The 23,308-nt window shown below is 47.2% G+C and overlaps 1 protein-coding gene across 1 annotated transcript in view; it reads left to right on the plus strand.

The window, feature by feature from the left end:
• Window positions 1–20,192, plus strand: part of homer2 (homer scaffold protein 2) — a gene marked incomplete in the record, with an annotated part of 92,757 nt that extends 72,565 nt beyond the window's left edge. The window contains 3 exon segments of the mRNA XM_029743969.1: window positions 1–80; window positions 6,532–6,612; window positions 19,642–20,192. Coding sequence (XP_029599829.1) covers window positions 1–80; window positions 6,532–6,612; window positions 19,642–19,830 — 350 coding nt within the window.
• Window positions 20,193–23,308: the final 3,116 nt, after the last annotated feature.

Consider the following 23,308-nt stretch of genomic DNA (forward strand, 5'->3'; position numbering starts at 1 on the left):
CCAACGTGGAGAAGGAGAGGAACTCTAAGCTGACTGTACAAGTTCAGGAGCTGGAGACAGAGCTGCAGGACAAGGAACAGGTGGACACACACACACACACACAATCACTTATGCGCTCTCACACACACAAAACTCCCACAGACACACACACACATATGACAAGCCTGTAGTTTTGCTGACAGACAATATGCAAATATAATCCCATTATCCCTAAGGGACATGTTATCTCTATTATCACTCTGCCTCTCCCCCTCTACCTGTCTCTCTCCCCCTCTACCTGTCTCTCTCTCCCCCTCTACCTGTCTCTCTCCCCCTCTACCTGTCTCGTTCCCCTCTGCCTCTCTCCCCCTCTACCTGTCTCTCTCCCCCTCTACCTGTCTCGTTCCCCCTCTACCTGCCTCGTTCCCCTCTGCCTCTCTCCCCCTCTACCTGTCTCTCTCCCCTCTCCCTGTCTTGTTCCCCCTCTACCTGTCTCTCTCTCCCCCTCTACCTGTCTCTCTCCCCCTCTACCTGTCTCTCTCCCCCTCTACCTGTCTCGTTCCCCTCTACCTGTCTCGTTCCCCCTCTACCTGTCTCGTTCCCCCTCTACCTGTCTCTCTCCCCCTCTACCTGTCTCTCTCCCCCTCTACCTGTCTCTCTCCCCCTCTACCTGTCTCTCTCCCCCTCTACCTGTCTCTCTCCCCCTCTACCTGTCTCTCTCCCCTTCTACCTGTCTCTCTCCCCCTCTACCTGTCTCGTTCCCCCTCTACCTGTCTCGTTCCCCCTCTACCTGTCTCGTTCCCCCTCTACCTGTCTCTCTCCCCCTCTACCTGTCTCTCTCCCCCTCTACCTGTCTCTCGCCCCCTCTACCTGTCTCGTTCCCCCTCTACCTGTCTCTCTCCCCCTCTACCTGTCTCTCTCCCCTCTACCTGTCTCTCTCCCCCTCTACCTGTCTCTCTCCCCCTCTACCTGTCTCTCTCCCCCTCTACCTGTCTCGTTCCCCCTCTACCCCTCTACCTGTCTCGTTCCCCCTCTACCTGTCTCGTTCCCCCTCTACCTGTCTCGTTCCCCCTCTACCTGTCTCGTTCCCCCTCTACCTGTCTCGTTCCTCCTCTACCACTCTCTCTCCCACTCTACCACTCTCTCTCCCCCTCTACCTCTCTCTCTCCCCTCTACCTCTCTCTCTCCCCCTCTACCTGTCTCGTTCCCCCTCTACCTGTCTCGTTCCCCCTCTACCCCTCTACCTGTCTCGTTCCCCCTCTACCTGTCTCGTTCCCCCTCTACCTGTCTCGTTCCCCCTCTACCACTCTCTCTCCCACTCTACCACTCTCTCTCCCCCTCTACCTCTCTCTCCCCCTCTACCTCTCTCTCTCCCCCTCTACCTCTCCCCGTCTTTTTCCCACTCTACCTCTCTCCCCCTCTACCTGTTTCTTTCCCACTCTGCCTCCCTCCCCCTCTACCTGTCTCTTTCCCACTCTACCTCTCTCCCCCTCTACCTGTCTCTCTCCCTCTCTACCTGTCTCTTTCCCACTCTACCTCTCTCCCCCTCTCTCTCAATCTCCACCCCTCCTCTACCTGTCTCTGTCCCTAAGGAGGGGATTATAGTCCAATAGAAGGTGGGTATTGTTGTGGGACCTTTGATGTCAGAACAATTATCTGTGGAAGTATTAGTCTCTCTCTTCCTCCTCTCTCTCTCTCTTCCTCCTCTCTCTCTCTCTCTCTCTCTTCCTCCGCTCTCTCTCTCTCTGTCTCTCTGTCTCTTTCTCTCTCTCTCTTCCTCCTCTCTCTCTCTCTTCCTTCGCTCTCTCTCTGTCTCTGTCTCTCTCTCTTCCTCCTCTCTCTCTCTCTGTCCCTCAGCTCTCAGCTCTCAATTCAATTTCAGTTCAAAGGAATTTATTGGCATGAGAAACATTTACACGGCATGTGAAATAAACCCTCTCTCTCCTCTCTGTGTGTAATGTCACATCAATACCTATTATCTATCAGTTTATTGCTGACTTCAGTGTTTTTATAGGTATTCTATCTTCTCGTTCAAAAACACGCAGAGAAAAGGGGAGAAATGTGTATTATTCATAGTATTTACTGCGTATAGAAAATGTCTCTGGTAATGGCAGCTCTGATTCTATACCCGGTCCTGTTATTTCAGACCACATTAATAATGTTACTGTAATGCCACTGTTCTCTGCTCCTGTAGTCATTCTAAATGATACCAGGAACCCCAGGCACTGGGTCTGCCAGTAACATCATCCCCATGTCACTTCTGCCCAGCTGACAAGCAACTGCGGCCCCAAGATGGCTGGTTTCTACGTACCCTGACATTTATTCCAGTTCGTCCCAATGAGGCTTTGAGCCGGCATGGCCGTGGTGATCAGGACTTCCGTTCATTAATGGATCAATACTGATTCTGCCTGCAGACACATTTCATTAGCTGGAACCATGTTTCCATCCACAGTTATGTCAGTAAAGTCATCCTGTATATAAAAGCTGTGATAGAAAGGACATTTCGCTAGGATTGTATAAATGCAGACAAATCATTTGTTAATTGGATCTTTTAGGTGGGATCTGTTTGTGTCTCTAAAATGAATGGTGGTGGAAACACCTTTATGTACAAATATTTATATAGTAACCATCATTTTCAAGTAAACTTGGGAGTCTCACGCCATGATGTGGTGTGTGGTCCTCCCACTACGACCCGGGAAACGGCACAGTTTATTAGACTACAGATTAAATGACTTCACAGTTTATTAGACTACAGATTAAATGACTTCACAGTTTATTAGGCTACAGATTAAATGACTTCACAGTTTATTAGGCTACAGATTAAATGACTTCACAGTTTATTAGGCTACAGATTAAATGACTTCACAGTTTATTAGGCTACAGATTAAATGACTTCACAGTTTATTAGGCTACAGATTAAATGACTTCACAGTTTATTAGGCTACAGATTAAATGACTTCACAGTTTATTAGACTACAGATTAAATGACTTCACAGTTTATTAGGCTACAGATTAAATGACTTCACAGTTTATTAGACTACAGATTAAATGACTTCACAGTTTATTAGACTACAGATTAAATGACTTCACAGTTTATTAGGCTACAGATTAAATGACTTCACAGTTTATTAGACTACAGATTAAATGACTTCACAGTTTATTAGGCTACAGATTAAATGACTTCACAGTTTATTAGGCTACAGATTAAATTACTTCACAGTTTATTAGACTACAGATTAAATGACTTCACAGTTTATTAGGCTACAGATTAAATGACTTCACAGTTTATTAGGCTACAGATTAAATGACTTCACAGTTTATTAGGCTACAGATTAAATGACTTCACAGTTTATTAGACTACAGATTAAATGACTTCACAGTTTATTAGGCTACAGATTAAATGACTTCACAGTTTATTAGGCTACAGATTAAATGACTTCACAGTTTATTAGACTACAGATTAAATGACTTCACAGTTTATTAGGCTACAGATTAAATGACTTCACAGTTTATTAGACTACAGATTAAATGACTTCACAGTTTATTAGACTACAGATTAAATGACTTCACAGTTTATTAGGCTACAGATTAAAGGACTTCACAGTTTATTAGGCTACAGATTAAATGACTTCACAGTGTATTAGACTACAGATTAAATGACTTCACAGTGTATTAGACTACAGATTAAATGATTTGCAGCATGATGAATTTCACAGGTTGGTGAAAGTGAACAGTGATGGTTGATGGTCCTTTCCAATAAATATTGATGGTCTGATTCTGGTGAGATGCTTGATTGCAGTTTCACAAATAAAAAATATTCTCTCTTCTCCATAATAATGTCATCATGTAGACTAGCCTCCTTGTATCTGCCAGCTATGGGCTAGAGCACATGTGCCCAGACCAGAGTAGAGACATGAGCTGTTTAACACAACAGTTTTTCTAACTAAACTATCGGTAGAATTGAGAATGCCATGGAAACACATTGTACTTTTAGATTTTTATTCTGTACATGAAAACGTTTTGTGTGCACTACGTCATCACACACTGATTTGTATCAGCAACAAGTCAGTTTGGTGGAAACACCACTGGTGGGAAAATGTGCATATTTTTAATTATTAATATTCTCATGAAAATATGTCACTGATTGGATGCAAACCGCTCTTTCTACTGCCCCTCCCCCAGACCTGTCTGGTTTCTCTCTCTTTCTACTGCCCCTCCCCCAGACCTGTCTGGTTTCTCTCTCTTTCTACTGCCCCTCCCCCAGACCTGTCTGGTCTCTTTCTACTGCCCCTTCCCCAGACCTGTCTGGTTTCTCTCTCTTTCTACTCCCCCTCCCCCGGACCTGTCTGGTTTCTGTCTCTTGGTCTCTCCCTCTCTCACCCTGTTGTTCTCTCTGTCTCTTTCTACTGCCCCTCCCCCGGACCTGTCTGGTTTCTGTCTCTTGGTCTCTCCCTCTCTCACCCTGTTGTTCTCTCTGTCTCTTTCTACTGCCCCTCCCCCAGACCTGTCTGGTTTCTGTCTCTTGGTCTCTCCCTCTCTCACCCTGTTGTTCTCTCTGTCTCTTTCTACTGCCCCTCCCCCGGACCTGTCTGGTTTCTGTCTCTTGGTCTCTCCCTCTCTCACCCTGTTGTTCTCTCTGTCTCTTTCTACTGCCCCTCCCCCGGACCTGTCTGGTTTCTCTCTTGGTCTCTCCCTCTCTCACCCTGTTGTTCTCTCTGTCTCTTTCTACTCCCCCTCCCCCGGACCTGTCTGGTTTCTCTCTACTGCCCCTCCCCCGGACCTGTCTGGTTTCTGTCTCTCCCTCTCTCACCCTGTTGTTCTCTCTTTCTACACCCCCCCTCCCTGCCCCGGATCCTTCTAATCTCCCACTCTAGAGCTGATGGTCTGTCTGGTTTCTCTCTCTCTTGGTCACTCCCTCTCTCTCTCTCTCTCCCCTCTCGCTCTCTCTCTCAATCTCTCGCCCTCTCGCTCTGTCTCTCAATCTCTCTCTGTCGCGCCCTCTAAATCAAACCAGTTTGATTTACACCTTGGATTTATTTCCTTCTGTTGATCCTGTTTTGATCATCATTTCATGAACCCTGATTGAACTCAGAGGTACAGCGATGACAGAGAGACGGAGACAGAACCTGTCTGATGCGCACACACACACACACACACACACACACACACACAGCCCAGGTGCTTTTGCTGTAAGTGGGTCCTTTCCTCTGTGTCCTGCTGGGTCAGATGAACAGTCTGACAGATCAGACTCCTGCTAAGTGGTCTCCTCTCTCTCTCTCTCTCACTTCCTCTCTCTCTCTCTGAATGGAGAGATGATTATGCTAACCAGGAGTGACTGTAATGATGTCTCTAGGGTGGTATAGTCCTGTAAAGACAGGAGATGAGATCGTGATTACTCTGAGAAGCATCATGATAGTCTGTAATCTTCACGGCTAGTTTAGAAGCATCGTGACAGTGTCTGTAATCTTCACGGCTAGTTTAGAAGCATCGTGACAGTGTCTGTAATCTTCACGGCTAGTTTAGAAGCATCATGACAGTGTCTGTAATCTTCACGGCTAGTTTAGAAGCATCGTGACAGTGTCTGTAATCTTCACGGCTAGTTTAGAAGCATCGTGACAGTGTCTGTAATCTTCACGGCTAGTTTAGAAGCATCATGACAGTGTCTGTAATCTTCACGGCTAGTTTAGAAGCATCATGACAGTGTCTGTAATTTTCACGGCTAGTTTAGAAACATCCATGCTTTACATCTAGATCATGTTAGAAAGATATGGAGAGTAAGAGAATATAAGTCAGTTTGAGAGCGAAAGAGACCAAGAGAGGGATGGGGTAAGAGAGTAAAAGGAAGAGAAGAGGTTCATAACACTGTGGTTCATCTGTAGCTTCAGTCACAGTGGACAAGGAGAAGCAGAGGCAGCGGGGCAGAGGCAGGGGGGTGGAAGGGTTGGGGGCTGAGGCAGGGGGGTGGAGGGGTTGGGGGCTGAGGCAGGGGGGTGGAGGGGTTTGGGGGCTGAGGCGGGGTGGAGGGGTTGGGGGGCTGAGGCGGGGGTGGAGGGGTTGGGTGGCGGAGGCAGGGGGGTGGAGGGGTTGGGGGGCTGATGCAGGGGTGGAGGGGTTGGGTGGCGGAGGCAGGGGGGTGGAGGGGTTGGGGGGCTGAGGCAGGGGGGTGGAGGGGTTGGGGGGCTGAGGCAGGGGGGTTGGGGGGCTGAGACAGGGGGTTGGGGGGCTGAGGCAGGGGTGGAGAGGTTGGGGGTACAGTAGGACTGATGAGGACTGAGGTACAGTAGGACTGAGGTACAGTAGGTCTGATGAGGACTGAGGTACAGTAGGTCTGAGGACTGAGGTGCAGTAGGTCTGATGAGGACTGAGGTACAGTAGGACTGATGAGGACTGAGGTACAGTAGGACTGAGGTACAGTAGGTCTGATGAGGACTGAGGTACAGTAGGTCTGAGGTACAGTAGGTCTGATGAGGACTCAGATACAGTAGGTCTGATGAGGACTGAGGTACAGTAGGTCTGATGAGGATATTAATATGTGATGTGTGTTCCTTCCAGGAACTGGAGAACCTGAGGAAGCAAGCAGAGATCATCCCTCAACTGATGGCAGAGTGTGAGAGTATCACAGAGAAACTACAGGTACTGAACCCTAACCCCTACACCCTAAACACTAACCCCTACACCCTAAACACTAACCCCTCAACTCATGGCAGAGTGTGAGAGAATCACAGAGAAACTACAGGTACTGAACCCTAACCCCTACACCCTAAACACTAACCCCTCAACTCATGGCAGAGTGTGAGAGCATCACAGAGAAACTACAGGTACTGAACCCTAACCCCAACACCCTAAACACTAACCCCTCAACTCATGGCAGAGTGTGAGAGCATCACAGAGAAACTACAGATACTGAAGCCTAAGCCAATAAGCTGGAACTGTGAGTGATACTCTCTCTCTCTGGGTGAAACAGCAGATCCAGATTGTTCCATTACATTATGATCACGCGTGTGCTCACACACACACACACACACACACACACACACACACACACACACACACACACACACACACACACACACACACACACACACACACACACACACACACACACACACACACACACACACCTCTTGTTTGTTCTCAGTGTTCATTGAGTCATTGAGTTATTGTTACTGAATTTATTCTGAATATTCCACATGGTTCTGTATTAATAACAGGTCCATTATAGTCCGCATGGTCCTGTATTAATAACAGGTCCATTATATTCCACATGGTTCTGTAATAATAACAGGTCCATTATATTCCACATGGTTCTGTATTAATAATAGGTCCATTATATTCCACATGGTTCTGTATTAATAATAGGTCCATTATATTCCACATGGTTCTGTATTAATAACAGGTCCATTATATTCCACATGGTTGTGTATTAATAACAGGTCCATTATATTCCACATGGTTCTGTATTAATAACAGGTCCATTATATTCCACATGGTTCTGTATTAATAACAGGTCCATTATAGTCCGCATGGTCCTGTATTAATAACAGGTCCATTATATTCCACATGGTTCTGTAATAATAACAGGTCCATTATATTCCACATGGTTCTGTATTAATAATAGGTCCATTATATTCCACATGGTTCTGTATTAATAATAGGTCCATTATATTCCACATGGTTCTGTATTAATAACAGGTCCATTATATTCCACATGGTTGTGTATTAATAACAGGTCCATTATATTCCACATGGTTCTGTATTAATAACAGGTCCATTATATTCCACATGGTTCTGTATTAATAACAGGTCCATTATATTCCACATGGTTCTGTCACGCCCTGACCAGGTGGACTCGGGTATTTTGGGTCAGGGTGTGTCATGTTGGGTATTTTTCCTTGGTTTGTTTTATGTTTACGTTTTAGCCTTGTGTAGGCTCTAGGTGGGTTATTTCTATGTTGGGTTCTGTCGATTCCCAATCAGAGACAGCTGTCGCTAATTGTCTCTGATTGGGATCACATTTAAGTTGCTGTTTTCCCCACGCTGTTGGTGGGGTGTTGTCTCTTTGTCCGAGCAGTTAACGTATCGGCATCTTTTCTTGTTTTAGTGTACGTGTTTATTCCATTGTGTTGAATAAACATGTGTTCGCTCCCAGCTGCGCTTTGGTCCGCTTCCTCATTACCTGACGCCGAACGTTACAGAACACCCCACCGAACCAGGACCAAGCAGCAGGAGGAAAAGGAGCGCGAGAGATGGGCTCGCGAGGGGAAGGAGTTCTGGACCTGGGAGGAGATCATGTCGGGGAAAGGATCTTGGCGGAAGGATTCCCAGGTCGAGGAGGTAAAGCCAGCCGGTAGACGGAGTCGCAGGCGGCGGTCGAGGAGGCCCGGAAAACACCCCCAATAATTTTTTTTGGGGGGGGCTTATGGGGTGGTCCGGAAGGGCAGAGGAAGAGCCCAGACCACTGCTCTCGTGGGGGATGACGGCGGAGGAAGAGACGGAGATGAGGCAGTTGATTGAGGACCTGCAGAGGGAAGATCTGGAGGAGGAGCTATGGTATGCGGAGTTGCGCGCTGTGTCGCCAGTGCGCCCGCACAGCCCGGTGCGTCCGGTGGACATGCCCAGCACATGCCGTGCTAGGATGGGCATCCAGCCAGGACGAGTGGCTAAACCGGCTCCACGCTTCAGTTCACCAGTGCGTGTTCACAGTCCTGTCTGGCCCGTTCCTGTTCCCCGCACCAAGCCCACGGTGCGTGTCCACAGTCCTGCCCGGCCCGTCCCTGCTCCCCGCACCAAGCCATGGGAAGCGGAGTTGCGCGCTGTGTCGCCAGTGCGCCCGCACAGCCCGGTGCGTCCGGTGTACATGCCCAGCACATGCCGTGCTAGGATGGGCATCCAGCCAGGACGAGTGGCTAAACCGGCTCCACGCTTCAGGTCACCAGTACGTGTTCACAGTCCTGTCCGGCCCGTCCCTGCTCCCCGCACCAGGTTAGTGGTGCGTGTCCCCAGTCCTGTCCGGCCCGTCCCTGCTCCCCGCACCAGGTTAGTGGTGCGTGTCCCCAGTCCTGTCCGGCCCATCCCTGCTCCCCGCACCAGGTTAGTGGTGCATGTCCCCAGTCCTGTCCGGCCCGTCCCTGTTCCCCGCACCAAGCCCACGGTGCGTGTCCACAGTCCTGTCCGGCCCGTCCCTGTTCCCCGCACCAAGCCCACGGTGCGTGTCCACAGTCCTGTCCGGCCCGTTCCTGTTCCCCGCACCAAGCCCACGGTGCGTGTCCACAGTCCGGCACGGCCCGTGTCCGGTCCACCGGTGCCCAATCCTGTTCCGGTCGACGGCTCCGCTCCGGAGCCTGAGCATGCCGCTCCACAGTGGTCCAGTCCGGGCCAGAGGGGTAGGGTTAAGGTGAAGGCGGGGGAGAGAACACGCCCGGGGCCAGAGCCTCCACCGAGGGTGAGGCGCCCACCCGGGTCCCCCCCCTAATAGACTTAAGTTTGGTGCGCCGGGAGTACGCACCGTTGGGGGGGGGGGGGTTCTGTCACGCCCTGACCAGGTGAACTCGGGTATTTTGGGTCATGTTGGGTATTTTTCCTTGGTTTGTTTTATGTTTACGTTTTAGCCTTGTGTAGGCTCTAGGTGGGTTATTTCTATGTTGGGTTCTGTCGATTCCCAATCAGAGACAGCTGTCGCTAATTGTCTCTGATTGGGATCACATTTAAGTTGCTGTTTTCCCCACGCTGTTGGTGGGGTGTTGTCTCTTTGTCCGAGCAGTTAACGTATCGGCATCTTTTCTTGTTTTGGTGTACGTGTTTATTCCAGTGTGTTGAATAAACATGTGTTCGTTCCCAGCTGCGCTTTGGTCCGCTTCCTCATTACCTGACGCCGAACGTTACGGGTTCTGTATTAATAACAGGTCCATTATATTCCACATGGTTCTGTATTAATAACAGGTCCATTATATTCCACATGGTTCTGTATTAATAACAGGTCCATTATATTCCACATGGTTCTGTGTTAATAACAGGTCCATTATATTCCGCATGGTTCTGTATTAATAACAGGTCCATTATATTCCACATGGTTCTGTATTAATAACAGGTCCATTATAGTCCGCATGGTCCTGTATTAATAACAGGTCCATTATATTCCGCATGGTTCTGTATTAATAACAGGTCCATTATATTCCACATGGTTCTGTATTAGAACACTAATGGACCTGTTATTATTTAGAACTATGATGAGTATCCTGTATATCGTGTTAAATGGTTGCTATGATCCACACTGTTATTAAAAGGTATTCTCTCCTAGAGAATAGACTAGAGTGGAGAGTTACATTTTCAACAATGGAAACTATTTGAATCACAGTTCTATTTGATCACAGTTCTGTTTGATCACAGTTCTATTGAATCACAGTTCTATTTGATCACAGTATTGTAATTACAGATCTCTCCTCTTGAATATGAAGAGCATTCTTCTCATAAAGACATGGGACGCATCCCAAATGGCAACCTATTCCCTTTATAGTGCACTACTCAGTGGCCTTTGTGGTTTTAGTGTCCGTCCTGAGATTGGAAGGTTAGGAGTTCCATCCCCGGCCGAGTCGTACCAAAGATTGTAAAAATGGGGCCTGATACGTCTCTGCTTGGCACTCGGCATTAAGAAGATAGATTGAAGGTAAAGCCCTGCGATAGACTAGCGTTCTGTCTAGGGGGTGTACTGGTACATCAAGCTGCGTCATGCTACAGAAACAGGAGATGGGCTCCTGCCCTATGAGCATTTCTGGCTACATACTTACTTCAGAAAGAAAACACCACCTGTACGTTTAACCATTCACTAGAAAAGATTACAATGCATGTCTAGGAGTTAGGGCTCTGATCCTTCAGGGTAGCTCACTGCCAGAACCAAGCGTTAGGGCTCTGATCCTTCAGGGTAGCTCACTGCCAAAACCAAGCGTTAGGGCTCTGCTCCTTCAGCATAGCTCACTACCAAAACCAAGCGTTAGGGCTCTGGTCCTTCAGGGTAGCTCACTGCCAGAACCAAGCGTTAGGGCTCTGGTCCTTCAGGGTAGCTCACTGCCAGAACCAAGCGTTAGGACTCTGCTCCTTCAGGGTAGCTCACTGCCAGAACCAAGTGTTAGGTGTTAGGACTCTACTCCTTCAGGGTAGCTCACTGCCAGAACCAAGCATTAGGGCTCTGCTCCTTCAGGGTAACTCACTGCCAGAACCAAACGTTAGGGCTCAGATCCTTCAGGGTAGCTCACTGCCAAAACCAAGCGTTAGGGCTCAGATCCTTCAGGGTAGCTCACTGCCAAAACCAAGTGTTTAGGGCTCTGATCCTTCAGGGTAGCTCACTGCCAAAACCAAGTGTTAGGCATTAGGACTCTACTCCTTCAGGGTAGCTCACTGCCAGAACCAAGCGTTAGGTGTTAGGGCTCTGCTCCTTCAGGGTAGCTCACTGCCAAAACCAAGCGTTAGGTGTTAGGGCTCTGCTCCTTCAGGGTAGCTCACTGCCAGAACCAAGTGTTAGGTGTTAGGACTACTCCTTCAGGGTAGTTCACTGCCAGAACCAAGTGTTAGGCGTTAGGACTCTGCTCCTTCAGGGTAGCTCACTGCCAGAACCAAGCGTTAGGACTTTGCTCCTTCAGGGTAGCTCACTGCCAGAACCAAGCGTTAGGACTCTGCTCCTTCAGGGTAGCTCACTGCCAGAACCAAGCGTTAGGACTCTGCTCCTTCAGGGTAGCTCACTGCCAGAACCAAGCATTAGGACTCTGCTCCTTCAGGGTAGCTCACTGCCAGAACCAAGTGTTAGACGTTAGGACTCTGCTCCTTCAGGGTAGCTCACTGCCAGAACCAAGCGTTAGGACTCTGCTCCTTCAGGGTAGCTCACTGCCAGAACCAAGTGTTAGGACTCTGCTCCTTCAGGGTAGCTCACTGCCAGAACCAAGTGTTAGGACTCTGCTCCTTCAGGGTAGCTCACTGCCAGAACCAAGTGTTAGGCGTCAGGACTCTGCTCCTTCAGGGTAGCTCACTACCAGAACCAAGTGTTAGACGTTAGGACTCTGCTCCTTCAGGGTAGCTCACTGCCAGAACCAAGTGTTAGGCGTTAGGACTCTACTCCTTCAGGGTAGCTCACTGCCAGAACCAAGTGTTAGGCGTTAGGACTCTGCTCCTTCAGGGTAGCTCACTGCCAGAACCAAGTGTTAGACGTTAGGACTCTGCTCCTTCAGGGTAGCTCACTGCCAGAACCAAGCGTTAGGACTCTGCTCCTTCAGGGTAGCTCACTGCCAGAACCAAGTGTTAGGACTCTGCTCCTTCAGGGTAGCTCACTGCCAGAACCAAGCGTTAGGACTCTGCTCCTTCAGGGTAGCTCACTGCCAGAACCAAGTGTTAGGCGTTAGGACTCTACTCCTTCAGGGTAGCTCACTGCCAGAACCAAGTGTTAGGCGTTAGGACTCTGCTCCTTCAGGGTAGCTCACTGCCAGAACCAAGTGTTAGACGTTAGGACTCTGCTCCTTCAGGGTAGCTCACTGCCAGAACCAAGCGTTAGGACTCTGCTCCTTCAGGGTAGCTCACTGCCAGAACCAAGTGTTAGGACTCTGCTCCTTCAGGGTAGCTCACTGCCAGAACCAAGCGTTAGGACTCTGCTCCTTCAGGGTAGCTCACTGCCAGAACCAAGCGTTAGGACTCTGCTCCTTCAGGGTAGCTCACTGCCAGAACCAAGCGTTAGGACTCTGCTCCTTCAGGGTAGCTCACTGCCAGAACCAAGCGTTAGGACTCTGCTCCTTCAGGGTAGCTCACTGCCAGAAACCAAGTGTTAGGCGTTAGGACTCTGCTCCTTCAAGGTAGCTCATTGCCAAAACCAAGCGTTAGGGCTCTGATCCTTCAGGATAGCTTACTGCCAGAACCAAGTGTTAGGCGTTAGGACTCTACTCCTTCAGGGTAGCTCACTGCCAGAACCAAGCATTAGGGCTCTGCTCCTTCAGGATAGCTCACTGCCAGAACCAAGCGTTAGGGCTCTGATCCTTCAGGGTAGCTCACTGCCAGAACCAAGTGTTAGGCGTTAGGACTCTGCTCCTTCAGGGTAGCTCACTGCCAGAACCAAGCGTTAGGACTCTGCTCCTTCAGGGTAGCTCACTGCCAGAACCAAGCGTTAGGACTCTGCTCCTTCAGGGTAGCTCACTGCCAGAACCAAGCGTTAGGACTCTGCTCCTTCAGGGTAGCTCACTGCCAGAACCAAGTGTTAGACGTTAGGACTCTGCTCCTTCAGGGTAGCTCACTGCAAGAACCAAGCGTTAGGACTCTGCTCCTTCAGGGTAGCTCACTGCCAGAACCAAGTGTTAGGACTCTGCTCCTTCAGGGTAGCTCACTGCCAGAACCAAGTGTTAGGACTCTGCTCCTTCAGGGTAGCTCACTGCCAGAACCAAGTGTTAGGCGTTAGGACTCTGCTCCTTCAGGGTAGCTCACTGCCAGAACCAAGTGTTAGACGTTAGGACTCTGCTCCTTCAGGGTAGCTCACTGCCAGAACCAAGTGTTAGGCGTTAGGACTCTACTCCTTCAGGGTAGCTCACTGCCAGAACCAAGTGTTAGGCGTTAGGACTCTGCTCCTTCAGGGTAGCTCACTGCCAGAACCAAGTGTTAGACGTTAGGACTCTGCTCCTTCAGGGTAGCTCACTGCCAGAACCAAGCGTTAGGACTCTGCTCCTTCAGGGTAGCTCACTGCCAGAACCAAGTGTTAGGACTCTGCTCCTTCAGGGTAGCTCACTGCCAGAACCAAGCGTTAGGACTCTGCTCCTTCAGGTTAGCTCACTGCCAGAACCAAGCGTTAGGACTCTGCTCCTTCAGGGTAGCTCACTGCCAGAACCTAGCGTTAGGACTCTGCTCCTTCAGGGTAGCTCACTGCCAGAAACCAAGTGTTAGGCGTTAGGACTCTGCTCCTTCAGGGTAGCTCATTGCCAAAACCAAGCGTTAGGGCTCTGATCCTTCAGGATAGCTTACTGCCAGAACCAAGTGTTAGGCGTTAGGACTCTACTCCTTCAGGGTAGCTCACTGCCAGAACCAAGCATTAGGGCTCTGCTCCTTCAGGGTAGCTCACTGCCAGAACCAAGCGTTAGGGCTCTGATCCTTCAGGGTAGCTCACTGCCAGAACCAAGTGTTAGGCGTTAGGACTCTGCTCCTTCAGGGTAGCTCACTGCCAGAACCAAGTGTTAGGCGTTAGGACTCTGCTCCTTCAGGGTAGCTCACTGCCAGAACCAAGCGTTAGGGCTCTGATCCTTCAGGGTAGCTCACTGCCAGAACCAAGTGTTAGGCGTTAGGACTCTGCTCCTTCAGGGTAGCTCACTGCCAGAACCAAGTGTTAGGCGTTAGGACTCTGCTCCTTCAGGGTAGCTCACTGCCAGAACCAAGCGTCATATGAAGATGATAATATAACTACAGGCAGTGAGGACGATATGCTCTATCAAATCCCCCAAGTCAGGCAATTAACTATGTGAAGTCAGAATGCGTTGTTTAAGACTCTCAATAGACCAGGTCATTCTACCATACAGGACTGACTACTAGCCAGTGTGAGAATACTATGTGTAGTGTGAGCTAATGCAGCCGTATGACACTCTTGGAACATGGGAAATATGCTAGTATGAACCGACCTGCCATAGTGACATCCTGCCGGGTGGATCATGAGGATATTCTACCTATGAACACAGTCAACCACCTGCAATATACTGTAGCTGCTCTGACGTGTGGCCTTGCTGAGCAAGATGAGCTGTCATCTTGGTACATGAGAATATTTGACCTATGAGCCCAGCCAGCCACCTGCAAAATAAATGCAGCACCGGTGTTATATACTGTATCAGATGCGATGCAGAACAGAAGCAACATAGCTACTGGAACGTTGGGCTGACACAATCATGATCATGTTAGCAACACTGATGGAACTAATGTAGGCTCCACACTCAGAATTCCAATACTGATGGAACTAATGTAGGCTCCACACTCAGAATAACAACACTGATGGAACTAATGTAGACTCCACACTCAGAATTCCAATACTGATGGAACTAATGTAGGCTCCACACTCAGAATTCCAATACTGATGGAACTAATGTAGGCTCCACACTCAGAATTCCAATCGAGTGTAACATCGTAAGCAGTAGAGGATTATGGCTCATCATCCGTGACCGATTTGATCCGTGACCGATTTGAGCCGTGACCGATTTGAGCCGTGACCGATTTGATCCGTGACTGATTTGAGCCGTGACCGATTTGAGCCGTGACTGATTTTGAGAATCCGTGCCGATGCAGGAGTGGGCGGCCCATAGCTCAGACCTAGCCCTCAAGCGCTGACGAAGGAACCAGAGCCGTGACGAGTTCCAGGATCCTGTCATTGGTTGCCAGCATCCGTGTTGAACAGGGGTTAGCCAGGGGCCACCCGTGCTCAGCATGCAGGTAGGGTAACAGGAAATTGAGGACCAGGCAGTGCTAGTTCTTGTTATGATGACTGATGTTCCATTGCTATTTCTTCATCGCTGAGTGCATAAGTACTGTTTACATGTAAGTGTCCATAATACAATATCATTTTAGATATCATGCTAGATTAAAGGGACTGAAGAACCCATGAAAGCCATCAAACAATGTAAACCCAACACCATTGCCTTAAGTGAACTCAAACTTGTGCTACTGAGAGATGGTCTTGATATGCACGTTGGTCTCTGTGGTATGGTAGCTGGTCTCCAGTAGAGACAGATCTGTCAACCAGGTGAAAGAGTTATGGCACATTCAGATAGTAGAATGGGGGTATTGAACTCTGACCCTATGAGGTCCAGACTACTTCTGGTTGTCTGTCGTACCTGATAATTCTTTGCTCCCATCTAGTGTTCTAGGTCTAAATCAGTCCCTGATTAGAGGGGACGAATAAAAAGTTAAAGAGCAACGGGACTGGCTTGGAAGGCCAGATTTAGAATATCGGAGGGCCAGATTTAGAATTTGATTGGGATTGGGCCTCCCGAGTGGCACAACGGTCTAAGGCACTGCATCGCAGTGCTAGAGGCATCACTACAGACTCGGGTTCGATCCCAGGCTGTATCACAACCGGCTGTGATCGGGAGTCCCATAGGGCGGTGCACAACTGACCCAGTGTTGTCTGGGTTAGGGGAGGGTTTGGCCTGGGGGGATTTACTTGGCTCATCGCGCTCTAGCGAGTCCTTGTGGTGGGCCGCACGTCTGCAGGCTGGCCTCAATCGTCAGGTGAATGGTGTTTCCTAAGTGGGCGGGTGTTAAGAAGCGTGGTTTGATGGGTCATGTTTCGGAGGATGCATGAGTCAACCTTCGCCTCCCGAGCCTGTTGGGGAGTTGCAGGAATAAGACAAGATTGAAATTGGGGAGAAATCATTTTTCATTGGACCCCCGGTGTAGAGAGAACATGATTAGCTGCTATGTAGACAGAGGAATCATATCAGCAATATACAGTGCCTTCGGAAAGTACTCAGACCGCTTGACTTTTTCCAAATTTTGTTACGTTACAACCTTATTCTAAAATGGATTAAATAAATAAAAATCCCCAGCAATCCACACACAATACCCCATAATGACATCACATTACCCCATAATGACAAAGCGAAAACAGGTTTTGGGGAATTTTTGCAAATGTATTAAAGATACTTATGGGGTCTGAATACCTTATGTAAGTATTCAGACCCTTTGCTATGAGACTCGAAATTGAGCTCAGGTGCATCCTTGTTTCCAATGAACCTTCCAGAAGGACAACCATCATTACAGCACTCCACCAATCAGGCCTTTATGGTTGGGTGGCCAGACGGAAGCCACTCCTCAGTAAAAGGCACATGACAGCCCACTTGGAGTTTGCCAAAAGGCACCTAAAGACTCAGACCTTGAAAAACAAGATTCTCTGGTCTGATGAAACCAAGATTGAACTCTTTGGCCTGAATGCCAAGCGTCACATCTGGAGGAAACCTGGCACCATCCCTACGGTGAAGGATGGTGGTGGCAGCATCATGCTGTAGGGATGTTTTTCAGCGGCAGGGACTGGGAGACTAGTCAGGATCGAGGTAAAGATGAATGGAGCAAAGTACAGAGAGATCCTTGATGAAAACCTGCTCTAGAGCACTCAGGACCTCAGACTGGGGCGAAGGTTCACCTTCCAACAGGACAACGACCATAAGCACACAGCCAAGACAACGCAGGAGTGGCTTCAGGACAAATCTCTGAATGTCCTTGAGTGCTCCAGCCAGAGCCCGGACTTGAACCCGATCGAACATCTCTGGAGAGACCTGAAAATAGCTGTGCAGCAACGCTCCCCATCCAACCTGACAGAGCTTGAGAGGATCTGCAGAGAAGAATGGGAGAAACTCTCCAAATACAAGTGTGCGAAGCTTGTGGCGTCATACCCAAGAAGACTCGATGCTGAAATCGCTGCCAACGGTGCTTCAACAAAGTACTGAGTAAAGGGTCAGAATACTTAAGTAAATGTGATATTTTATTTTTTATAAATTAGCAAACATTTCTAAAAACCTATTTTTGCTTTGTCATTATGGGGTATTGTGTGTAGATTGATGGTGGAAAAAATGTATTTAATACATTTTAGAGTACGGCTGTAACATAACAAAATGTGGGAAAAGTCAAGAGGTCTGGATACTTTCCGAAGGCACTGTACATAATATATCTAACCAGACTCTTTTCTGTTTAGACTGCTGCTGTAAACCTGAGTAATACAGGGTAAAGCTGTATCGGTGGCGACGCTGTATGGATAGTATATATTTGTGGTTCTGATGTGAAGCTGTATGTATCAGTAGTGACAAGGTAATAGTATATGTTTCTGAATGAGATGTGAAGCTGTATGTATCGGTAGTGACAAGGTAATAGTATATGTTTCTGAATGAGATGTGAGCTGTATGTATCGGTAGTGATGCTGTGTGGATAGGAGCTGTGTTGTGGTTCTGATGTGATCTATATGAGTAGTGAAGCTATATCAGTAATGATGTTATATATATATATATATATATCGGTAGTAACTCACCTCCCTCGGTCATCTGACAGCCTCACAGCGTATTTCCTCAGCCAAGCTGTCATCGGTGCGGTGCCATGTAGACCGACTATGGAGGGGAATAAAACCAACAATGACATGCCTCAAATACTTCAGCTTCAGGTCCAACCCGGCTAGATAGAGTAGGGAGGGGAATAAAACCAACAATGTCTTGGCTCCGATGCCTCCTCTCCCTTTAGACACAATGTATCAGAGAACCCCCTCAGCAAGCTATTAGACATAGACTCAAATAGCACTGACATTCCTGTTCAAAGCAATATTCACTAGTGGTTGTCATGGCAGAATAGCTCAGAACACCACTGAGCAGCGCAGAATGCTGCTCTCTTCTCTGTCAAACACATGCAGCAACAATGGTAACAACCATCGTGATGATCACACGTTAACATCTCCACCATATTGGATGTATTGTATCACACTAAAGCTCCATGGTCTGAAGGGGTTATATCCATTCTATTAACTCTAGCTCTATACCAGATAGTATCAGTAGTGTCTGGCCCAGTGGTCTCTATTTAAAGCAGGTTATATCCATTCTATTAACTCTAGCTCTATACCAGACAGTATCAGTAGTGTCTGGTCCAGTGGTCTCTATTTAAAGCAGGTTATATCCATTCTATTAACTCTAGCTCTATACCAGACAGTAGCAGTAGTGCCTGGTCCAGTGGTCTCTCTATTTAAAGCAGATTATATCCATTCTATTAACTCTAGCTCTATACCAGACAGTATCAGTAGTGTCTGGTCCAGTGGTCTCTATTTAAAGCAGGTTATATCCATTCTATTAACTCTAGCTCTATACCAGACAGTATCAGTAGTGCCTGGTCCAGTGGTCTCTATTTAAAGCAGGTTATATCCATTCTATTAACTCTAGTTCTATACCAGACAGTAGCAGTAGTGCCTGGTCCAGTGGTCTCTCTATTTAAAGCAGATTATATCCATTCTATTAACTGTAGCTCTATACCAGACAGTATCAGTAGTGTCTGGTCCAGTGGTCTCTCTATTTAAAGCAGGTTATATCCATTCTATTAACTCTAGCTCTATACCAGACAGTATCAGTAGTGTCTGGTCCAGTGGTTTCTCTATTTAAAGCAGGTTATATCCATTCTATTAACTCTAGCTCTATACCAGACAGTATCAGTAGTGTCTGGTCCAGTGGTCTCTCTATTTAAAGCAGGTCTCCCACACAGTGATCAGGTTTCAACAGTCAGCTGAGAAATGCCACCAGGCACCAGCGTAGACCTCCTATTTTAGCTCCCTCTCTCCCTCCCTCCTCCTCGCTCTCCCTCCCACTCTCGCTCGCTCCCTCCCCCTTCCTCGCTCTCCCTCCCCCTCCCTCCCTCCTCCTCGCTCTCCCTCCCCCTCCCTCCCTCCCTCCTCCTCACTCTCCCTCTCCTTTTCGCTCTCTCTCCTCCCCTTCTCCCCTCCATATTCTCTCAACCTAATAAACTTGCTAAATTAGCGACTAATATACGTTATTGTCTCTTATCTGTAGGCTGAGGTGAAAGTTATAGTTATTTATGTTATGGCAGTATCTAACTTCATATTTCCAATCTCTTTAGACAGTTGAGGTGAATTTAAAACGTTATTATATCAGTAATCTAACTCCATAATCTCTGTCTCTTTAGGCTGCTGAGGTGAAGAACAAGGACCTGGAGGATAGGATAGAGGGTCTTCAGGCCGACATCGAGGACAGCCAGTCCAAGCAGGGCATCGTGAAGGGAGAGCTGAAGAAGTTCATGGACGTCCTGGATGGGAAGATTGATGAGCTGCACGAGTTCAGGCAGGGCCTGTCCAAACTAGGGGTGGATAACTGAGGGAGGAAGGGACAGAGGAGAGGAGAGAGGGATGGAGGGATGACTAGTTAGTGATGGAGGGTTTATAAATACCTTCAGGACAGGACTCTGTGGTGCCACTCCCCCAAAGTGGAGACCACACTGAACCAATCAGCTGTAAACACACTACAGTAACTAGGAAAGAGAGGGAGGGATGGGGGGGGGATCACCTGATGGTTCCATCTGGTGTATCAGTCAGTCAGTGTTCTGGAACTAGAACCTAGAGTCTCTCTCTGGTTACTGCTCTGTCTCTGTGGGGGGGGGACAGGTTCCAGTTCTAGAACAGGTGACAGGTTCTATAGTTCTGTCTGTTGTTTCTACAGGCTGAACTAAGAAGGAAGAAAGGATTTAAAAGGGCTACATGTATTTAAACTACATCAACTAATGCAGTACAGCAACAATTAAGTAATAATCACACGTTATCCTACTGGCCTCTTTATGACATGAGGGAAATATAGAAGATATATACTTTTTAAGACTTGTCTTTATATTGTTGCTTCATGTCGATCTCAGGTGTGTTTAAAGACAGTTTGTTACTTGTTAGTTAATATGCGCATACACGACAAATACATGACACGGCGGTGTCATGGTGTCATCAAGTGCCTCAGGAGAATCGGCCAAACTAGACGGATGATGACCATGCATCACCATAGTAACACACTAATTAAATATTGCTATGAAAATTAAAAATGTTTAAACATTATTTAAGGAATCCTAGTAGTGTGACAACCACAACAGGACAACCACCACAACAGGACAACCACGACAACAACAACCACGGCAGGACAACAACAACCACGACAGGACAACAACAACAACCAGGACAACAACAACAACCAGGACAACAACAACAACCACGACAACAACAACAACCACGACAACAACAACAACCACGACAGGACAACAACAACAACCACGACAACAACAACAACCACGACAGGACAACAACAACAACCACGACAGGACAACAACAACCACGACAGGACAACAACCACCACGACAGGACAACAACCACCACGACAGGACAACAACCACGACAACAACAACAACCACGACAGGACAACAACAACCACGACAGGACAACAACAACCACGACAGGACAACAACAACAACCACGACAGGACAACAACAACAACCACGACAGGACAACAACAACAACCACGACAGGACAACAACAACAACCACGACAGGACAACAACAACAACCACGACAGGACAACAACAACAACCACGACAGGACAACAACAACAACCACGACAGGACAACAACAACAACCACGACAGGACAACAACAACAACCACGACAGGACAACAACAACCACGACAGGACAACAACAACCACGACAGGACAACAACAACCACGACAGGACAACAACAACAACCACGACAGGACAACAACAACCACGACAGGACAATAACGTCAACAACACGAACAATAACAACAACAGGACAAAATGAGAAAGAAGAAGAGGAGAAAAAAGGAGAAAAATGTTGTTTGAAAAAGTAGTTCTGTTGATGATGTCATAATGATGACATGAGACTGTGAAGGGAATGAACAGATGTTTGGTTCAATAACAGAAGTTTAAAGGGTTTCAGTAAACATCAGCCATTTGAATCTGCAGTCAGACTGCAGGACTGTAATGTAATGCGCATAAGAAATGAAGACGAGGCTCCTTTTAGAAATGTGAATAGATGAAACCAGGACTTTATAGTCCGAGGAGGCAGAGAAACCCTAAACTATGCTAGACAACCTGTTTGTAACGAGTGCAATGTTTAATGAGGATTTTGCATGAATAATACTTCAGATTTCTTTCTGTCAGTTTTAGAGAACAAAAGTATGAAGTATGTCTTTAAAATCTGTTGTTCATATAGGATATGTGCTTCCTCCACTACTTTGGTCTGTTTGTTTTGTTAGTATGGTCAGTGGGGATATTTTAGTGGGGACTTGGTTGTTGCTGCTGGCTGGGTGAACTATAAACTAGGAACTATGGGAAAGAATACTTTATGAGAACAACACATGATCTGGGTCTTTAAATCAACCCTGTGAGGTATTTAGCTGATTTTCTTTGTGTTTGTTTGTGCCTATTACATTTAGTCTCTCTCTCTATGGAAATGGCCCCAGTATATATGACATTACCTTAACGTGTGGATGTTTCGCTACAGATATAATATATGGACCCATTTTTCTGGGCTCAACTTTTATATAATATAATATTTTGGGAGCGGGTATGGTGTGATGATATTATATAGTCCCTCCGTTTAAAAAAAAAAAACAACAGAAGTCTACCTTTTATAGAACGCAGCCATGCCATGATGAACTGTATTTGAATATTGTACTACAGCCACTGATACACCAACAGAGACATCTTGTTGTGGGATATCTGTGAGTAACACCATGATGCAAATGGATATATTTCTATCACTGTTTTGAGAAATGTTTTCACAAGATGGGAGTGTGTCTACGGATGGACTATATAGCTTTCCCTTGTTCCTCATGTAACCACTACATCCTCTGTGTATATTGTTCCATATAGAATTGACAGTTGTTAAAATATAGTTTAATTACAAATATGTGGTCTGTTTCTTCTGTCTCCATACATTTCAACAAGGCACTGAAGCATATTGTTTACGCACTGACTAATCATTCTGTGTCATCTGGTCATTGTGAAGCTAGCCTGATCCCAGATCTGTTTTGTGGTCGGTGTTTCTTCTGTCTCCATACATTTCAACAAGGCACTGAAGCTTATTGTATCCTTAATAAGGCTCGAGGAGGTGTGGTATACGACGCACCACAGAGTGCCTGGATACAGCCCTGAGCCGTGGTATATTGGCCATATATCACAAACCCCCGAGGTGCCGTATTGCTATTATTTTTTATTATTTATTTATTTCACCTTCATTTAACCAGGTAGGCCAGTTGAGAACAAGTTCTCATTTACAACTGCTACCTGGCAAAGATAAAGCAGTTCTACAAAAACAACACAGTTGCACATGGAATAAACAAACGTACAGTCAATAATACATTAGAAAAGTCTATATACAGTGTGTGCAAATGAAGTAAGATTAGGGAGGTAAGGCAATAAATAGGCCGTAGTGGCGAAGTAATTACAATTTAGCAAATAAACACTGGAGTGATAGATGTGCAGAAGATGAATGTGCAAGTCGAGATACTGGGGTGCAAAGGAGCAAAATAAATTATATGGGGATGAGGTAGTTGGATGGGTTATTTACAGATGGGCTATGTACAGGTGCAATGATCTGTCAGCTGCTCTGACAGCTGGTGCTTAAAGTTAGTGAGAGATCTCCAGCTTCAGTGATTTTTGCAGTTCGTTCCAGTCATTGGCAGCTGAGAACTGGAAGGAAAGGCGGCCAAAGGAGGAATTGGTTTTGGGGGTGACCAGTGAAATATACCTGCTGGAGCATGTGCTACTATGGTGACCAGTGAGCTGAGATAAGGCGGGG

The sequence above is a fragment of the Salmo trutta genome, unplaced genomic scaffold (assembly GCF_901001165.1).
Source record: "Salmo trutta unplaced genomic scaffold, fSalTru1.1, whole genome shotgun sequence".
In the NCBI taxonomy this organism is placed as follows: domain Eukaryota; kingdom Metazoa; phylum Chordata; class Actinopteri; order Salmoniformes; family Salmonidae; genus Salmo; species Salmo trutta.